The sequence below is a fragment of the Cryptosporidium andersoni genome, assembly GCF_001865355.1.
Source record: "Cryptosporidium andersoni isolate 30847 chromosome Unknown contig_22, whole genome shotgun sequence".
NCBI lineage: Eukaryota > Apicomplexa > Conoidasida > Eucoccidiorida > Cryptosporidiidae > Cryptosporidium > Cryptosporidium andersoni.
The window spans coordinates 150304-167658 of record NW_027122871.1 but is presented as its reverse complement, the minus strand read 5'-3'; the positions used below and the strand labels follow the sequence as shown (position 1 = coordinate 167658).

At 32.0% G+C, this 17355-nt stretch overlaps 10 protein-coding genes across 10 annotated transcripts; 5 read left to right on the top strand and 5 right to left on the bottom strand.

Annotated features, from left to right (window-relative positions):
• Positions 1 to 14: 14 nt before the first annotated feature.
• cand_030140 (transcriptional SIR2 family protein) lies at positions 15 to 911 on the top strand (the record flags this gene model as incomplete). Its single annotated transcript, XM_067213241.1, has 1 exon — positions 15 to 911. One exon carries the CDS (start codon positions 15 to 17, stop codon positions 909 to 911), a length of 897 nt encoding a protein of 298 aa, XP_067067615.1.
• A 657-nt stretch (positions 912 to 1568) lies between these two features.
• cand_030130 (uncharacterized protein) lies at positions 1569 to 2000 on the bottom strand (the record flags this gene model as incomplete). Its single annotated transcript, XM_067213240.1, has 1 exon — positions 1569 to 2000. The coding sequence occupies one exon, from the start codon at positions 1998 to 2000 to the stop codon at positions 1569 to 1571; it is 432 nt and encodes a 143-aa protein (XP_067067614.1).
• Positions 2001 to 2234: 234 nt separating this feature from the next.
• Positions 2235 to 4067, bottom strand: cand_030120 (HEAT repeat family protein; the record flags this gene model as incomplete). Its single annotated transcript, XM_067213239.1, has 1 exon — positions 2235 to 4067. One exon carries the CDS (start codon positions 4065 to 4067, stop codon positions 2235 to 2237), a length of 1833 nt encoding a protein of 610 aa, XP_067067613.1.
• Positions 4068 to 4510: 443 nt separating this feature from the next.
• Positions 4511 to 7078, bottom strand: cand_030110 (uncharacterized protein; the record flags this gene model as incomplete). Its single annotated transcript, XM_067213238.1, has 1 exon — positions 4511 to 7078. The coding sequence occupies one exon, from the start codon at positions 7076 to 7078 to the stop codon at positions 4511 to 4513; it is 2568 nt and encodes an 855-aa protein (XP_067067612.1).
• A 212-nt stretch (positions 7079 to 7290) lies between these two features.
• On the top strand, positions 7291 to 8089 carry cand_030100 (uncharacterized protein; the record flags this gene model as incomplete). The annotated part of the gene is made up of 3 exons (XM_067213237.1): positions 7291 to 7358; positions 7423 to 7473; positions 7531 to 8089. The coding sequence occupies 3 exons, from the start codon at positions 7291 to 7293 to the stop codon at positions 8087 to 8089; spliced, it is 678 nt and encodes a 225-aa protein (XP_067067611.1).
• Positions 8090 to 8151: 62 nt separating this feature from the next.
• Positions 8152 to 9615, bottom strand: cand_030090 (gamma tubulin; the record flags this gene model as incomplete). Its single annotated transcript, XM_067213236.1, has 1 exon — positions 8152 to 9615. One exon carries the CDS (start codon positions 9613 to 9615, stop codon positions 8152 to 8154), a length of 1464 nt encoding a protein of 487 aa, XP_067067610.1.
• A 677-nt stretch (positions 9616 to 10292) lies between these two features.
• cand_030080 (Npl4 family protein) lies at positions 10293 to 11762 on the top strand (the record flags this gene model as incomplete). The annotated part of the gene is made up of 1 exon (XM_067213235.1): positions 10293 to 11762. One exon carries the CDS (start codon positions 10293 to 10295, stop codon positions 11760 to 11762), a length of 1470 nt encoding a protein of 489 aa, XP_067067609.1.
• A 722-nt stretch (positions 11763 to 12484) lies between these two features.
• On the top strand, positions 12485 to 14053 carry cand_030070 (uncharacterized protein; the record flags this gene model as incomplete). The annotated part of the gene is made up of 1 exon (XM_067213234.1): positions 12485 to 14053. One exon carries the CDS (start codon positions 12485 to 12487, stop codon positions 14051 to 14053), a length of 1569 nt encoding a protein of 522 aa, XP_067067608.1.
• A 290-nt stretch (positions 14054 to 14343) lies between these two features.
• Positions 14344 to 14937, bottom strand: cand_030060 (polyketide cyclase dehydrase domain-containing protein; the record flags this gene model as incomplete). The annotated part of the gene is made up of 1 exon (XM_067213233.1): positions 14344 to 14937. The coding sequence occupies one exon, from the start codon at positions 14935 to 14937 to the stop codon at positions 14344 to 14346; it is 594 nt and encodes a 197-aa protein (XP_067067607.1).
• Positions 14938 to 15395: 458 nt separating this feature from the next.
• On the top strand, positions 15396 to 17057 carry cand_030050 (uncharacterized protein; the record flags this gene model as incomplete). The annotated part of the gene is made up of 1 exon (XM_067213232.1): positions 15396 to 17057. One exon carries the CDS (start codon positions 15396 to 15398, stop codon positions 17055 to 17057), a length of 1662 nt encoding a protein of 553 aa, XP_067067606.1.
• Between the last annotated feature and the right edge of the window lie 298 nt (positions 17058 to 17355).

The following is a 17355-nucleotide window of genomic DNA, read 5'->3' as shown; positions in this document are numbered from 1 at the left end:
TGCGTTTGAAAGTAATGCAGACAAGATCACAATCTGTACTTTCGAGCATTAAATCTCAAATATTAAATACTGATGACAAAATCCTATTTATTACTGGGGCAGGTTTAAGTTTTGATTCTGGAGTCCCACTATTTCGATCTGAACATGGAGTAGATGATAGTTCTGTTATTTGGGATGGTAAAATGGAATCCTGGGCTACAATGAAAACTTTTCTATCAGATCCTTTGAGTTGGTACTCTATATTTAAAAGCAAACATGGATTTTTTAGAACTTTTAGAGACGCTAAACCCAATAAAGGTCATCGGGCTTTATCATGGCTTTGCAAAAACTATCCTGATAGAATCAAAATCATAACACAAAATATTGATGGGCTACTGCACAAGGCAAATTGCCCCCCTGAAAATGTACTTGAAGTTCATGGGAGATTGGACTATTTGAGATGCAGTAATACTAACTGCTATCTTTCTAAAGAGCAATATTTACCACTTGACTGGAGCTGTTTGGAGAATAAATCTCCTAAAGCTATTATTCAAGATTTAGCTTGCCCTTCATGCAATTCTCCATGTCTCCCATTAATTTTATTATTTGATGAGCCATACCATGGCAATAAATATTATCAATGGGATAAGGCCAAAGAATGGATGAATGAAGCTGACTTAATGATATTTGTTGGGACTTCTTTTAGTGTTTTTTGTACTGATAAATGCCTTAGAGTAGGATATAAAAAAAATCTTCCTATAGTGAATATCAATATTAGACAATTTCCAATTACATTTGAAATACCTAGTAAATGTAACTCAGATTCTTTAGAAGTATTAGAGTATCCTTGTGAATTGGTTCGTCAAATTATTCAAGGATCAACAGATGCATTACTTGGATTAATCCCATATGAATATCATTCTGAAGTATAATTGTAATTTAAGTACAATTATATTAACATTGTTTATATATATGTCAACTAGGAAAATAATTAGTGACTATTGCTAATTATGACAAGTTGGCAATATTTGGATTGTATTTTTTCATATAGTTTGTGAATAGGACTTCTTATTTTAAAGATATGCAGTCAGTTTTTGAGACAATAACTTGATTTTATAATGAAAAAATATCATGATATTAATTGGTAATGCTAATAATGTATATAGGCAATAATGTCCTTTTGTAACTTAGCTTCATTTATGTATCATTGAATTTTCTAGTATTAGGAATATCTTTATGTTAAAGTGACCTGAGATAGTACTTGTATTGTAGTATACATTATATTTAACTCAAATAGTTCTATAAAGATTATATGAAGTCTATTTATACTTATATTAGACTATATCTAATTTATCTACTCCAACACAATCTCCTCAGTATATATATATCGAACCCTAATCAAGTAAAATAATATTGCAGTGATAAAATCTAGTAAGTATATTTAATAGTTAGAATGTTGTAAGATAAATTCAGATATGCTTTGGACATCACATTAGAATTAGAGCTTTTAAGAAATTTTTAAGGCGCTAAAACTTTAGTGTTAACTCTTATAGACAGTACTTGTTCCTCAGTTATCATTTATAAATTTGTCAAACTTTGAATTTTTCATTTAAATATTGAAATAAGATGACGGAATGTAAATGTTTTCTAAAAGATGCTATGAGTGGAGAGTCTATATGGAAATCAGCAACAGTAATAGCTGCCTTTAACATGTGTATCTTGTTATTTGGGAACTCATTCTTTGGTCTCTTTTGCTCCTGCATAGTTTTTTGTATTGGTATAGGTGGCATATGTATAAAGTTATGTCCTGAAAAATTGGTACTTCTCAGAAATAGGGAGTTTGTGACAGATGAGGATTTACAGAAACACTGCAAATCTGTTGCATCACACATAAATTCACTTGTTGATGGTTTTTTTGCTACAGTAACTTGGGAAAATCCAATCTTTTCATTTTCAATATTCTCAATATTGTTGTTTGCTTCATTATTCCTAAGATCTCTCAGTTTCCTTACATTTATCATAATTGTCGGCAATATTCTTATTTCCAGGGTATATCTTTATTCATTATACTTTTCACTAATAGAGCCAATTATTACTCCTTATGTAGATGTAATTTCAAAAAAATTCAATAGCATCTTCGAGAGGATCCCCCGTATGAGTCATATTAAAGATGAATAAGTTAACTTAGTTTTTATCTATCATAATTCTTACTGAAATCAAATTTTCAATTTAAAGATTTTTCTTTTCAAATATACCTATATTTTATCTACGACTTTTTTTGCCTTCATATATAATGACTTCCTAATATCTTGATTTACTGTCCTGCTATTTTCTAATTCACAATTGAGCTTTGAAGAGGTCTTGTCGCAATTATCTACATTTATATCTGTATTTTCAGATTCACTCTCAAGGAGTAAAGCTGACAACTTCTGTAATCTATCCTCAAGTCTATCAACTCGATTTATTGCAACCATCTTTAGAATATGTGCAATATTCTCAATTTCCATTTGACGAGATTTCAAGACATTAATTTCCTGACGCATTGAGTCTATTTGTTTCTCAAACCATTCTTGAGTTGATTGGTTTGGATGGCTACACATTTGAGTTGTGAGCATAGGGGGAGCTGTTATCACGAACATAGGAGAAGTCGATGTATTATTCATAGTCGATAGATATGAAAGTTGTGTATTCTCCAGATTAGTTGGAGAAGAAATTAATACTGGTAGTGGATTCTGTGGCATTTGTTTACTGCTACATGATTCTAGTTCATTCGATATTTTGTCGTCACTACAAAGCTGTTCTGGCACTGCGTCTTGAAAATTTGAGTCATCTTCGGAATTCTTGCCTAATGAACTTTCTTGGGAATCTTCAGATGATTGTTCTTGTAATACTTGTCCTTTCCAGTTAGAAGGTGGTGGAGATATATGTCTAACTACTATTTCATCAGTAGCATTATTGAAGAAATCTTGATTAATCTTTTTTTTTTGACTATTCGCAATATTTTCACTGTTGAATTGCTTTACAGACTGGAAGATTAAAGATACATCAATTAAATTTGAGTAATCACTTGAACTCCCCTTACATTTTGGCAAGTAGATTTCATTTGTGTCTTGAATTTTTTTCAAACAAAAGTTGGCTACTTCTCTAACCTTCGGTGATTTGTCCTTTATTGCCATATTAATTGAGTAAATAATAGTCTCTGCAAAGTGCCTTATTCCACTTAAAGATTTCCTTAAGGGAACAGAACTTTCATTAGTTACTATTAACATACCAGCTTGGGCTACAAAGCAACACATCATTATCTCTGTAAAAAGAGAAATGGATGCAATTTTCACATTTACATTCTTACATATGCTTGTAAAATTGGCATTTATCTCTTTGATTAGTATTGAGAATATTTGGTTAATATCCTTCCAAGTAATAGGTGATATCAATGAATCTTCATGAATATTATCAGCATTACTTTCCTCACTTTTTATATCATAGGTATATGGAGAGCTTCCAAATGGAGTCTCTTTCAAAAATGTCCATATTACTGTGACAATCTTTTTTAAGATATCAATAACGACTGCTTTACATGAATCCATAATATTAGGATTTCCAGCTAGTGGCAATAGTTGTCCAACAAATTTTTGCAAAAACATTACTGTTAGGTTTAAACTCACTCCATCAATAGCCGCACCAATTGCAGTTATAGCTGCAAGTTGAGTTGATGGTGTAACATTCTTCTTTGCTAGTTGTAGTAATGGATCAAAGAATAAATTCACTACATCTGGGTTTAGTTGGAATATTTCATCTGACATTACCAAAGGTGCAATCGAGGCTACACTCGCAACTGCTGAGTTCTGAACATGCACTTCTTGATCTTTACAAGCCTCCACAATGAATGCTATTATATTACCTAAATATGGCAGGATTGATTGACTCCCAAAATGCTCCACAATGCAATCAACAGCTTTAATACTAAATCTCCTTGCCATTGGGCGCATCTTCATAGAGTCCAATAAACCACTTGTTAAAAGCCCTGGAATATCTGTCAACTCTATTTTGGATATAAGTGTCCTTAGATCACCAATTCCTAAACCCATCAGATAATATGTCTTTTTGATAAATTTGCAAGAATTCTATAATTCATTACTTCAACTCACCTCGTCTTATACTATCTACATCATTCATCTTATGTAGGCAATAGTCCAACTCAGATCTAAGAGTCTCACTTCTCTTTTGTTTCTGGGCTCCCAACATTTTAGGGAGCCGGAAAATCCTCACGACTCAGAACTGTAGTAAAATCAAATTTTTTTTTCTTTTGCAAGATATTCATAAAGATAAAAAGAAGAGAAAATGCAAAATTCGTGGGGCTTCACATGACCCCCCCCTTCCCCCCCCACAATGACCCACTACATGCAAGCGCTAATACAAGAAGTAAAGAAGTAAAAAAGCAAAAAAGTACTCTAGCCTACATATGTAACGTATTGGAAATTTAAGCACAATAATTATTAAAATTAGGGATTTATAAACAAAGGGGGATAGTCTATACTATTCCTGATAACTTATTATTTAGTGAAATTAGTTGGTACATGAGTTGTTTTTTAAAGTGACTTTGAGAATTAAAGATCTCAATAATCTTTTCTTTTAGCTGTTTTAGAAGATATCTACAACTACTTCGCAGTTCCACCGTGATTTCATCTGAAGATGTATTTATATTAGTTTCCACTAGTTCTTCATTGTGTCTAAATAGTGGACAGAAATTTATTGTTTCTTGAAAAAATTGGGTCCAAAATGGAGTATTCCAATTTCTTTTGATGCATTGACTTGCATTTTTTACTCTATAATAATAAATTTGGAAATGATTTATATCTTTACCTAAACTATAATTTCGGTCATAAATTGTCCAGTCTCGGCTTGGCAACTTAGTTAATTCCATATATCTACCAGTTATCAAGCAGTGTGCTAAACAAGCTAATCCAAATATGTCAATATGATATAACCATGATTGTTTCTCAAGCATACTAGGGGGAGTAAATCCTTTAGCATGACAATTCCCCAAAAACAAAGTGCCATTATAAATTTCACCAATATCCAAACTCCTGCCCATATCAATAATTGCCATATGTATTGGCAAAGTTGCACCTTCTGGAAGTAGCGGATGGATAGGATTTTGTTCACTTAATGTAAATTGATCTTTATATAATGTATTTAAGTCATAAATATGATCCAAGTCTGAATTGTGTTGAGCAGTAGTTGTTTCTGGATAAAGAAGAATATTATCTGGTTTAATATCTCCATGAATTAAATTCATGTCATGTAATCCCATCAAAGCTTCAATCATCTGATATATTAAAAATAGTACGAGAGGTTCATCCATATTTTTGCAATGTTTTATGTAGTGCTCATTAATGATTTGTTGAATACTCATAGCTCCTTCGGCTGTTGGGAGAAGTGATATTCCAATTGATTTAGATACTTTTGTAACTTCATCTTTATTTTCAGATACAAATTTATTATTTTTACTATTCCTTACCATATTACGTGTAAATATGTTTTGAATTAAACCAGAGCTATTCGATGCAATAACATGTAGCTCTGTTGTACAAAAGACTGTAACTCCATAGCTTAATTGTATAGGTTTGGTAATAATATTTTCTGACAAGTACAGAGATGTTTTTCCTGTGGAATAAGTTGATCCAATTGAAAGACGACTAAAATCATCCAAAATCTGAGTACTTGGTCTATGTGTTACTTTTAAATTGGTAATTTTGGAGTATGAATCCAAAATATTAACTTGATTATTTTGGTTAGATTGTTCATTTGATTCTATTGAATTTCTATTTGATGTAAAATTACTTTCAGGTTGATAGCAAGTACTTATAGAGCTTCTGGCTGTGTCAAATTTAAAAGGGGAATTCACTATTGAGTCATCATCAATTGAAACAGATACTTTTCTCCTAAAAATATCTCTATACTTACTGTTCAAAAGTTTTAAAGATTTTTTCTGACGCTTATTGAGTATCATTCCACAATATAATTCACGTATGCAAAGTCCAAGATCTAAATGCTGAATTTTAATTGCCAATTTACAAGAATGAACCTCTATATTATTTTCTAGCGTAGAAATTTCTGAAAGAAAAACAATTGCATTAGCACCCCTTCCAATTAGTTTTATTAATTTACATTTGCGAATATATGTATCATCAAGTGATAAATTGAATGAGTAACCGTCCTTGTAGGCACTTATACACAATTTAGGAGCTTCAAAGTTACTTGGGAAGGCAGATATTGTTGACTGATAAAGTGAAAATGAGTTAGAATATAATCCTCGTTTTGAATATTTATTATATCTATCCATCAAATAAGTATACATAATTGATTCTCGAAATAAACGCGAGTAACTTAAATATGGATTTAAAGTTTGAGTATAACCAGTGCATAACAAAGCTTTTTGAGTTAATTCAAAATTACTATTTTCTGTTAAAAGTGCACTAGATCCACTAATAGGTAGTGGAATAATGCAACTAATGTATGACATGTTTTTGAAATCAACTTCTTCACTATTATTCTCTTGCTCATTTGTAATTACTGAAAGGTTTGATAGTGAACTTTGTAGTTCCTTCTTCATATTTTTACCTGCATCTACTAAGTCAAGATCCAATCCTTCACAAATCGTATCAATATGATCATCAGCTTTAATCATCTGTACCATTATTTTCTGTCCTTTCATCTCTAATCTGGGATTACTTAAAGTACCTCGTAATTTTTTTACTTGTGTCTGTTCATTCTCCTTATTATGACTATCACAACTTATATCATATGTATCCATACTAATGTTTACGAGATTTGAAGCTGGTGTTAAAGTATGATGAGATTCTTTTACTTGATTACTATCATACTGAGCTTGTAATATTTTTGCTTTGTAATGCATGCAGCGCAACTCTTCAAAAGACAATTCATCCTCAATGATTTGTGAACCACACACTTTACGCTGTCTGAGGGAGCTAGCATTGAAACTAAAATATGGCGTTAGTCTTTTATTTGTATTAATTTCAAGATGTGCTTGATTATTTATATTATTTAGAGATGAAAAATTGGACCATAGACGCATTTATTAAACTTTTATAATCCTCAGTTTTAGCTAAAATATTTTTTCAAGTACAACTTTATCATTATAAGACATATGAGGTTATCAAAGTATAATAAGAGAAGTCAAAAACTTCCTTAATTTCCAAAATGCCCACCAAAGCTTAACGGGAGTTCAAAAAAGAAAAGAGGCGCTACATAACCCGGCGGCAGGTGAGGTGAGAATAAGCTTATTAAATGAAGAAAAGTAAGGGTAAACAAACTCACTCAAGGTATAGTCTATTAAATAGCTTTAATACCAAATGGTATGTCCTACTAATATATTTAATATATTGACATTTATCTAGATATAACCCTTTTTTACTATAGGAAACCTCTGTCTGAAGATTCTCAATCAATATTTTCTAGTAAAGTTAATAGGTAAGTTAATTAAAATAAGTTATAATTTTTCATCTAATCTATTACTGGTTTATTTAGCATTACAAAGAATTTGAGGGATGAAGGTATAAACTGGCTGAAGATCCTTTGTTACACTGGGAATAATTCAGTATGCCGCAATGTGAACAAAAAGAAAGTTGTAGGTATTATTGCTTCAAATGAGATCCTTTCAACTGATATTGGCCAGCATATACCTGTAATTTGCCGTTTGAAAAATATTCCCTGTGTCATTTTATCTAGTGACAATGAACTACGGTTTTGGAGTATGCTTCCTGTAACATCTTGTATAGGGCTTAGAAAGGATATAAATCATGACGGACTTTTGGATATAAATTGTAACAGAAGTGTTCTTGAGTTTGAGTCTGCCAGGTCAGAGATAGAAAAGCTGATTAAGAAATTTCAGAGTTTAATAGAAATCCCATATATTATTCCAGGAGAATCTCCCTCAAAATTAGATTCAAACTTGCACTTACCCACTCCAAACGTAGAAATCCAGAATGTAAGCCCAAAAATAATTTATTCCAAGGGGTCTAAACGTTCAGAAAAGAGAATTCTAAGGAGAGAACGTCGTGAAAAGGCACGCAAGAAGTTCATTTAGTTCATTTCTATTCGTTACTTAACATATTAAATATAAATACTATCCATAACAGTTTAGCACATTTAAATTCTGGGAAAGTTAAAGCTATTTGTGTTTTCACTACTAAAAATTGATGGGGATTGACTAGTATATGAAGGTTCGTGACTACTTTGGAATTTGTCAAAGTTATGTTGATCCTGTTCAATTCCATAGCCAGCTAATATATAGTCATCCCTTTCAGCTCTTTTGTATTCATCTATTAACATTTCAGTAACCTCTCTAGAATTCTCAAACTCTTCAAGACCATTTTGAAATACACTTTGCTTCTTATAGTTTTCAAGAAAAGCACCACGTTTCATGAGACGATCAAATTGAGCTACACAACGCTGAAATAATGCTGCAATTGCAGTATTATTAGCCATCATTAAACCATTTACCTTGTGTTGACTTCCATATGGATTATATTTAGAAAGAGCCACTTGAATTGCAGCTGGTCCCCACTGGATAAATTTGACCATATTTCTATCTCGAATACGCTGAAGACTTTTATGAACTTCCAAAGGGTCAGTTTCCCCTCTAATTATGTTCAAGATTGAGATATATGTGCCTTTACGCATATTTGTACTCACCATAATGTTGTTTGGCTGCAAGAGTCTTCGCATTACATCAAGTGTTGTTGTTTTCCTTACAGCTTGTTGTATATTTTGACTGATTGTTATCGGAGTATAAGATGTAACTAGAAAATGACACCGAGGAGTTGGAACAAGAGCTGCTATAAGTGATACAAGGTTATTATGCATATAGCTTGGATATCTTAAAGTAGTGGTTGAAGCAGCCATCACAGTACTGACTAGAGCATTTGTTTGAGCAAATGTAGGGTTATTCAGTTTAAGCCTATCAACAGCAATACCATTTAAAGCTGTGTTATCCAAAACAACTACACAGTCTGCATTTAGTGCCAATCTCTTTAGTGTTAAAACAGAGTTATAAGGTTGTACCACAACATCGGAGCTTTCATTTGTCAGCATTGGGAATACTGAAAATGTCTTAATTAGTTTTCTAGGATAGTGCTCATTTAAAAGTTCTAGCATATAAGAACCCATACCACTTCCTGTGCCTCCTGCTATTGAGTGACAAAATATAAATCCTTCCATACTATCACAACCATCAACTTCACGATCAAGCATGTCTAAAATTTCATCATACATAGTCTCACCCTCATCATAGCCGCAACCCCAATTGTTCCCTGCTCCACCTCCTTCTTTACCAATATAAAAGTTTTCTGGATTATACAGATGCTTAAATTCACTAGATTTAATACTATTTAGAACTCTAGGTTCCAAGTCAAACAGTAAGGCTCTGGGCACATAATGACTATCATCTGCCAAGTAAAAAAATACATCCTTTCTATCATCGACAGTCTCAATATTCTTTTCAACTGTACCATCAACTCCTAGGCCATGTTCTATGCATAATTGTTTCCAAAACTCCATACCTATTTGATTACCACATTGACCTATTTGTAGAGTTACTAGCTCTCGAGGCATATTTACTATTAGTAAGCAATCTAATACAAAGAAGAGATTACTAAGTTGTCGAAGTTAAAAAAAACTCAAGTTATTTATTTATAAGCAAATTTCAGAAGTACCTGTAGCTCCGTTATGAGATATTGTATTGAAATTTAGAGATAAAAAGAATAGCTGCAAAAGGTAAATTAGAGACACAAGACTCTAAAATCTTTTTATACAAAATTACTTATAATAAAACTGGTCCTACTTATTTCTAGCTTGAGTAGTAGCTCTTTGTGAGCATTGAACAGTACTACCAGATCAAGTTACCCCTCTCTCAAGCGGGTACTCAGTACATAAGCTTTGAAGGCTGAGTCTCAAAGTTTATTTGCGTTTTAGATATCTTCAACTCTACATATAAATAATTTGACTAATAGTAACGAGAACTACCCCCCAAATTGCAGTATTAAATTTATTAAAAAGGTTACTGTGGGATCTTGTTGTATTCTGAGATATAAGTAGACTTGAAGAATTTACTTCTTATTTTATATAGAACTTGAGATCAAACTATTGAAAACTTGGATCTAACTTATTTCCAAATAATAAATATTATCTAATTGTGAAATAAATCCTAATCTGCACAATAGTTCCGGTAATTTCTAGGAAATTTGGTTTATATTCTATTAAATTTTTGCTAGAAGTTTATACTCGACACAATGAATGAAGAATGGGTTATTCGCGTATTTTCTACCTCGGGTAGATCTAGAGTAACTGTACCACCTGGATGTTCGCTCTCAATGCTTAAAACAAAGATTGCAGCTTCTTTAAAAGTCCCAGAGTACCAACAGTTACTGAGCTTAGATTCTTCAGGCAATAGTTTACTCAAGGGTGATTCTCTGAGTCTGAAGCAACATGGATTGTCAGATGGATCTGTTGTATTTCTAATAACAGATGTAACTCCCCAAGTTACATGTAAACTTATTACTCGTCCTCAACAAATGAGTACTAGTGATATTCCACCTATGGAGAAATCCAGCGAAATGAAATCTTCGGATATTAATGAGTCATCAAACTTAACTCCTAGAAGACAGGGTAGTAGCGGAATAGTTCCTCAATTTAAATCTTTTGATTCATTTCTACAGGAAAGAAATTATATGATAGATGATTTGCCTATGAAGACATCTTATAAACCCTTCAATATAGCTATTGGGAAAATAAATAAGATACCACCATCAATAACCTTAAAGCATCAAGTTTATCGTCATGTAGATCATTTAGAGATGATGAACTTAGCTGAAGTTACTGACTTTGTGAAATATTGGACTTGCAATTTACAATTACAGAAACAGCGTATTGGATGGATGTATGGATACTATAAAGAAGATAATACGTATCCTATGGGAATTAGAGCTGTTATGGAGGCTATATATGAACCTCCTCAGACAAATAATCACAAATTTGGCAATCTAGAACTAGAATTTGATGACTTCAAAAGTACAGTAGATACAATTGCTCATAGCCTTGGCTTAGAATGTATTGGACTTATTTTTACTCATAAAGAGAGAGATGAGTTACTGACATCTAGAGAAATTATTTCCTTAGGGAAACTACAGCTTGATTATTTAAAGTATAACCACTATACTGGGTACCCTGTTAGCAATTTTATCGCTTGTACCATTGCTCCCTGTAAGAAATCAGAAGATAGTGCTCCTGTACCAAATGCCTTTGCAGTATCTGATCTTGGACTAGCCTTCATTAGAGATCGTCTCTTAGATGAGGATAATTTGGATGATGATCTTCACATGAAGCTTAGGACAGAACAAAAAGGCGAATTATTACCACAAGTTCTTGAAGGTGGCCAAGAAACTTCTAGATTTGATGCTCATTGGTTTGTAGTTCGTGTGAATGAATCAGCCCCTATAAGACCAAGGTCACTCTTTAATTGTAATCAATTTCCACGAGAAAATCGTATTTCTATTCAAACTCCTGCGGATGTAGCGACGTTTATTAAAAACAGATTAGTTAATATATCTTCAACTTCTTACCAATTGCTAAATGATTTTCATTTACTTCTACACCTTGCTAAACTTTTTGATGAGTCTACAGCACTTTCAATATGTAATTCTATTACCAACAAAACCCCAGTTGATCAAACATTAATTGAAATACTGACTTCTTTGAATTAGAAAAAAATGAATATATTTAAGGTTTACCTTGGTTAAAACTACAGTTTGAATAAAATAAAAGATGAACTTTATTATTTAATATAGAAGATATCCTTATTATAAATATATACGACAAAATACTTCATTAAAGTGCAGTTTTATTTATAAATTCCTGAATAAGTTCATAATGCAGTATAAATATTACTTTAATATATAAACTTGGAAGGATTTTATTACCTCTTCAAGGTTACAAGGTTTATACATGTACTTTCACGTTGGCGCTGGATTTTCTTGAAAATCCCGATTTTTTTTTTCTTATATAGTTTTGCAAACTTATAATGTACTGATGAAATCTTAGTATATTTATGAATAGTTATCCATAACCAATAATATTTGGTGCTTGAATGTGAATATATACACTTTCATTTTTTTAAAAACCTGCTTTAGCTATCAAAGAAGTACCTTGGACCATCACGCTCTGTCTCCATTAGTGCTATTTAACACGCACAGATGCATGTCTATGAGCTGTAAATATCGGTAAGGAAGTGAATAAAGGTAAAATAATTACGCATTTACTCATTTAATTGGAGGAAAAAAGTAACTAGAAGCGTAATTTGAAGTATAAGTCTAGAAGTTTAGATGCTTTAGACTTCCAATACTCCAAAGAGTAGTTTAAAGATCTATATTTTAGTACTAATAAAAATCGTATTACTATCTCTAAAAAGTGGTTAGCCTATTAACTAATGATTCAGTTCTTTAACTTTAGCTTTTTATTAGCTACTTTAATTGGCTATTTACCCTCCAAAATATACAGTTTGCCAATTACAACTGAGCCTTCAATAAGGGAATATTCTAGGAAACCAGGCTTGCTAAATGTATCTATCTCAGAACATTGCTCAAGTGAGCCATGTAATTGCTGTTCTGAAAAGTTCCAATATATGGCATTAGACTATGCATCGAGAGCCAATACTCCCGAATGTAAAGATTTTATGAAGAATTTGTTTTGTACTCTAGCTTGTAATGAAGAGTCAGCTGATGCAGGATCTTTATCTAATAATATTATGATCATGTTAGTTTGTGAGCATGAGTGCTCAAATATTTTATCAAAATGCTCAAAGCCTAAAAGTATTGATACTAATATTAAAGATGTTATACCTACTCTAAGTTCCAATAATACTTTAAATACTACTAATGGGACAATTAAAGCTTTAACTTCTAATATTGACCTTAAATCTATCAAATTATCATCTTCACTTAATTATATAAGTAATCAAGCTTCTATAGGAGCAAGTGGAATACCAAATATGCTTTCTACTATAGGTTCGAGTATTTCTAGTGAACCATCTGAATGTGCAGAAATTTGGCTACCACCCATGACTATAAGTAATTCTGCTCAATACTCACTAGCATTTATTCATGCATCTAGTGACTCAAAAGTCTGCGTTACATCTACTGGAGGGTTTAATCTTCTAGCTGACCCTATTGCTTCTACAAGCTTACTAACAGCTAATAATACAGCTATAGTTACTTCAGGATCTACCTTAACTCCACCAATTATCTTAACAGATAACAATGGCAAAACGACTCAAAATATAGGACTAACTATGGAGGAGTTACACTGTGGCTTTTGCTTTTCAAGGTGCTGTTGTTGGCCCGTTTGGAGTGGATCTATTATTGCTTTTGTTGGATATATTTTGATTGCCTTTTTAGCAATATACTGGCAATCAGGTCTTTTTTCTCAAGGTCTAAAATCTTCTCACTTTTGGAAGGGAGGTGGCTACTGGCTTGCAGGAAGTGGAAGCCTTGGAATAATTGTTGGAATGTTGGTTGGTGGTTTAGTGTCATCTTGCATTGCAGGAGCTCTTACTCTAGGTGGATCCTTATGTAATCTTTTTATGTCTATTTTACTAGTTGGGAGGCTTGGAGCAGTTCTAGGAGCCCTTGGAGGTTTAGGAACAGGTGCAGTAATTGGAATAATGGCACACTCAGGAACTGTATCATGGGCTATTGGCCTATCACTAGGTTTTCTTCTTGGAATAGTTGTTGGCTTTTCACCAATAGCTCGTTCTCTTAGAATGAATGATAGGTTTATTAGAAGAGGTATCAGACAAAGGGAAATGAGAAGGAGAAGCCGTTTAGGCCAGGGGAGCTACCACTCTGATTTCTTTTCTGAGGGTTCTGGAACAGATCACGCTAAAAATATTGCAGCTGTGCAAAGATATTCTTCAAGTGATTCTCATGATACTGGTAATAATATTAATGAGTCTAGAAATCCTAGACCTAGTAGTAGCAATAGTGATTTGCAAAGATAACCAAATATGGTATTATACTTTGCTGCCTATTCACATAAATTTACCAAAATATAATTCTATATTAAGCAGCTGCAAGTGAAGCATTATTAAATTACGAGATAATTACATGGAGAAAGATCTAGTATTGACAAGAAACAAATGTCTTTCCTAGATATATACAGTAAATTATACCCTAACATGATATTATTGGTTGATGAAAGTACAACCCTACACAGATACAATGCAGACTCACATTTATTTAATTGTTTTTCTTTCAAGCTTCCCTTTAGTAACTCCTCTAAATATTTCAACTAATTCTGATCATTCTTTAGTAGATTTATATATCTAACTCTACTCTCGAAAGAGTCAATCATTGACTCTGCAATTCGAGATAAATATAATTTTGTAATATTTCGATATAAAGTAGAATAAAACTCGAAGTCAATGGAGAATTTAACAAGTGTAGAGGAATGTAAATGTGATATTTCTTCAAATATCCACAAAGTTTTGTGATATTTAACAATACCTGGGTTATTATTCCACGTATATAATCTCTTTATAGCTGATGAATTTATTCCTTGATCTTTGCAAAATTCATTGAATGGCAACCAAATAGCCTCTATTTTATTCGGCTTATCTCCATTAACCAGAGAGTAATATACTTCACTAAAAGGTCCGAATCCCACACGAATTTCGGCTATAAATGAATTCATACAGTTGGTACTTGATTGTATTACATGGCTCTCTTTACACCATGGAAGAAACTTTTGATATTTATTAACATCTAAAACAACATTATAGAAATCTTTTTTTGAGCAAAAAACTTTTCTTTTGCAGGAATAATGAATCTCTTTACTCTGGACTGGAATCTTGCTAATTCTATATTTTGCTAACAACCAAAACATTGTATATCATTCCCTTATATAGATTATTTAGATTATTAAGATAACAAAATAACACAAGTCATTTACTATAAGTATTAATATAGTTATATTACCTTAGTTGAATAAAGAAAAGTGCATTGACTTTTTTACCAGCTAAACAACTAAATATTATGAGATCTAGAAATTTGCAGCTATAGGCGCCTTCAATCTTTAATCTGCATATTTTTTCTTCTTCTTTTTACAAGAAAAAACGAACTTTAAAGAGTAGAAACATTATAAATAGGGATAAATATTTGTAATTAGCAAATTTCTAACTATATTAATGATCATTTTTTTAAGAATTGAAATTAACAATTCTTATAGTCTCATTGAGAATATGGACAATAAGCAATAGAGACATGTACATTGTAACTACATAAAGAAAAGTCTGGGGGCACAAATAACAATTATATTTGCTAAATATATACTGTGATTATATAATGAAGTCTCAGCAATATAGAACAGTTATTTCTACAAGCAATATGCAAAGTACTCCTTCAGTTAAGCATAGTGGTATGTTTCCGGCATCCAATCCACTGCCTGGAGTAATGGTATATCCAAATTCTAACAATATGCAGCATGTACCTCCAATAAGTCCTATTCCGCGGTCTATGTCCATGAGTAACTTTAACAGGGTACCAGTGGGTCAAATGAATATACCTCTAGAAGGTGTGGGATATATTGGACCTCAGACAATACCAGCTAATATCAAGCTATCTCCTCCATTATCACCACAAACACCTAATAATATAGGTATAAACAATAAAATTCTAAGCTCATGTATGCCATGGATCAATCCTTGTAATCCTACCATTGTTCCTCCACCTAAAATATCAAATCCATTATATCCAGATCAATTAACTCAACCAGATTCATCAGCTCATAAACAACTTCAAACTTATGGAGTATCACCTGCAACCCATAACTTAGGTTTTTTTTGTTGTGGACAGACAGAGACAAATAAATCAATGACTCCTGAATTTCCAGGTTCACAAGAATCAAACTATAGTTTCACGGCAGCTAATGCAAAGAACTCATATATTGTAACTGATAAAGAAAAAACGGAAATATCGACTTTATCAGATATAGAAAATGAAAATAGAGAGCTAAGAGAGCATTTATTCAAGCTTGGAGAGGCAGTCCACGAGTATGTAACAAATAAAAGTGATTCTTCAAATGAATCACAACTTATTGCTGTACTATCGCGTCAATTGAGTTCTGTCCAGCAAAAATTGTCCGAAAATAGTACTATTATGGGGAATATATGTAAAGATATAAAATATACTAGTAATAATGAACTTTTAAACAATATTATACAATCAGTAAATAATGCTATGTATAAAGCGAAGGTAGTATTACAAATGATTCCTAATGATGGCGTAATTTATAGCTCATTAAATGATGTTGTAAGAATATTATTCTCTTTAGAAGCTGATATAAAGAAATTAGATGGGGCTTTCAAAGAAAAAGTTACAGAAGGGGAATCTAATAAAAATATTATTTCAATAATTGAACAAGACAATAAACATCTAACTAATCGCTTAAAAGAGTCTAATGAGCAAGTGAAATTATTAAGAGAAAGAGTTATTACACTTACTTCAACTATAGAAGAAAATAATACCACTAAATTTCTAACAAGTTCACCAATATATCAAAAGCTTGAATCTGAGAAGGTAAAACTAGAAAAAAAAGTTGCTGATCTAGAAACTAAATCTGATGATCTAAGAAAATCATTAAATATAGCAGAGAAAAGACTACATGACATTAGCCATAAACAATCTGTAGATGCATTGTGGCCTCGAAATGAATCCATAAGAGGAGGTAGTAATGAAGATCTTGTAGAAATGCTGAAAAAAATTGATCCCGAAAGCAAAACACTACAGTCTATTGCAGAAAATCTAATACAAAAGACGCATAATACACAGACCAATTCATTTAACCTTAAGGAAAAATTAGAAAATTTGCATTCAGAAGACGGTGATATTAGTCATTTAGTTCACAATGATAAAATAGGTGATATACAAAGAGATACTATAAGAATGCAATTGGAACAATTTAAGCGACTGCATTATTTAAATGAAAACATAGGCAAGAATATTTAGATATCACCTTAAATTTTTTCTAGGCAATTTGTATTTCTTGATAACTTGTTTTTTCTAATAATTAATTTTTGGTTTTTCCATGTAAATATTGCATGTGTAAATTTCTCTAATAATGATCCAACTTAAAAGAGGTGTTATCAATGTCGCTAAACACTGTATACTAATGTATGGTTATAGGTTTCTTTGTATAAATAGATTTGTCCAGAATAGTCAGACGAAATTGATATTAGCTCTAGTACTTGCAAAATTTGATTAACTAGGATAGATAACTATTTAGATTGGATAAATGAACCTATTT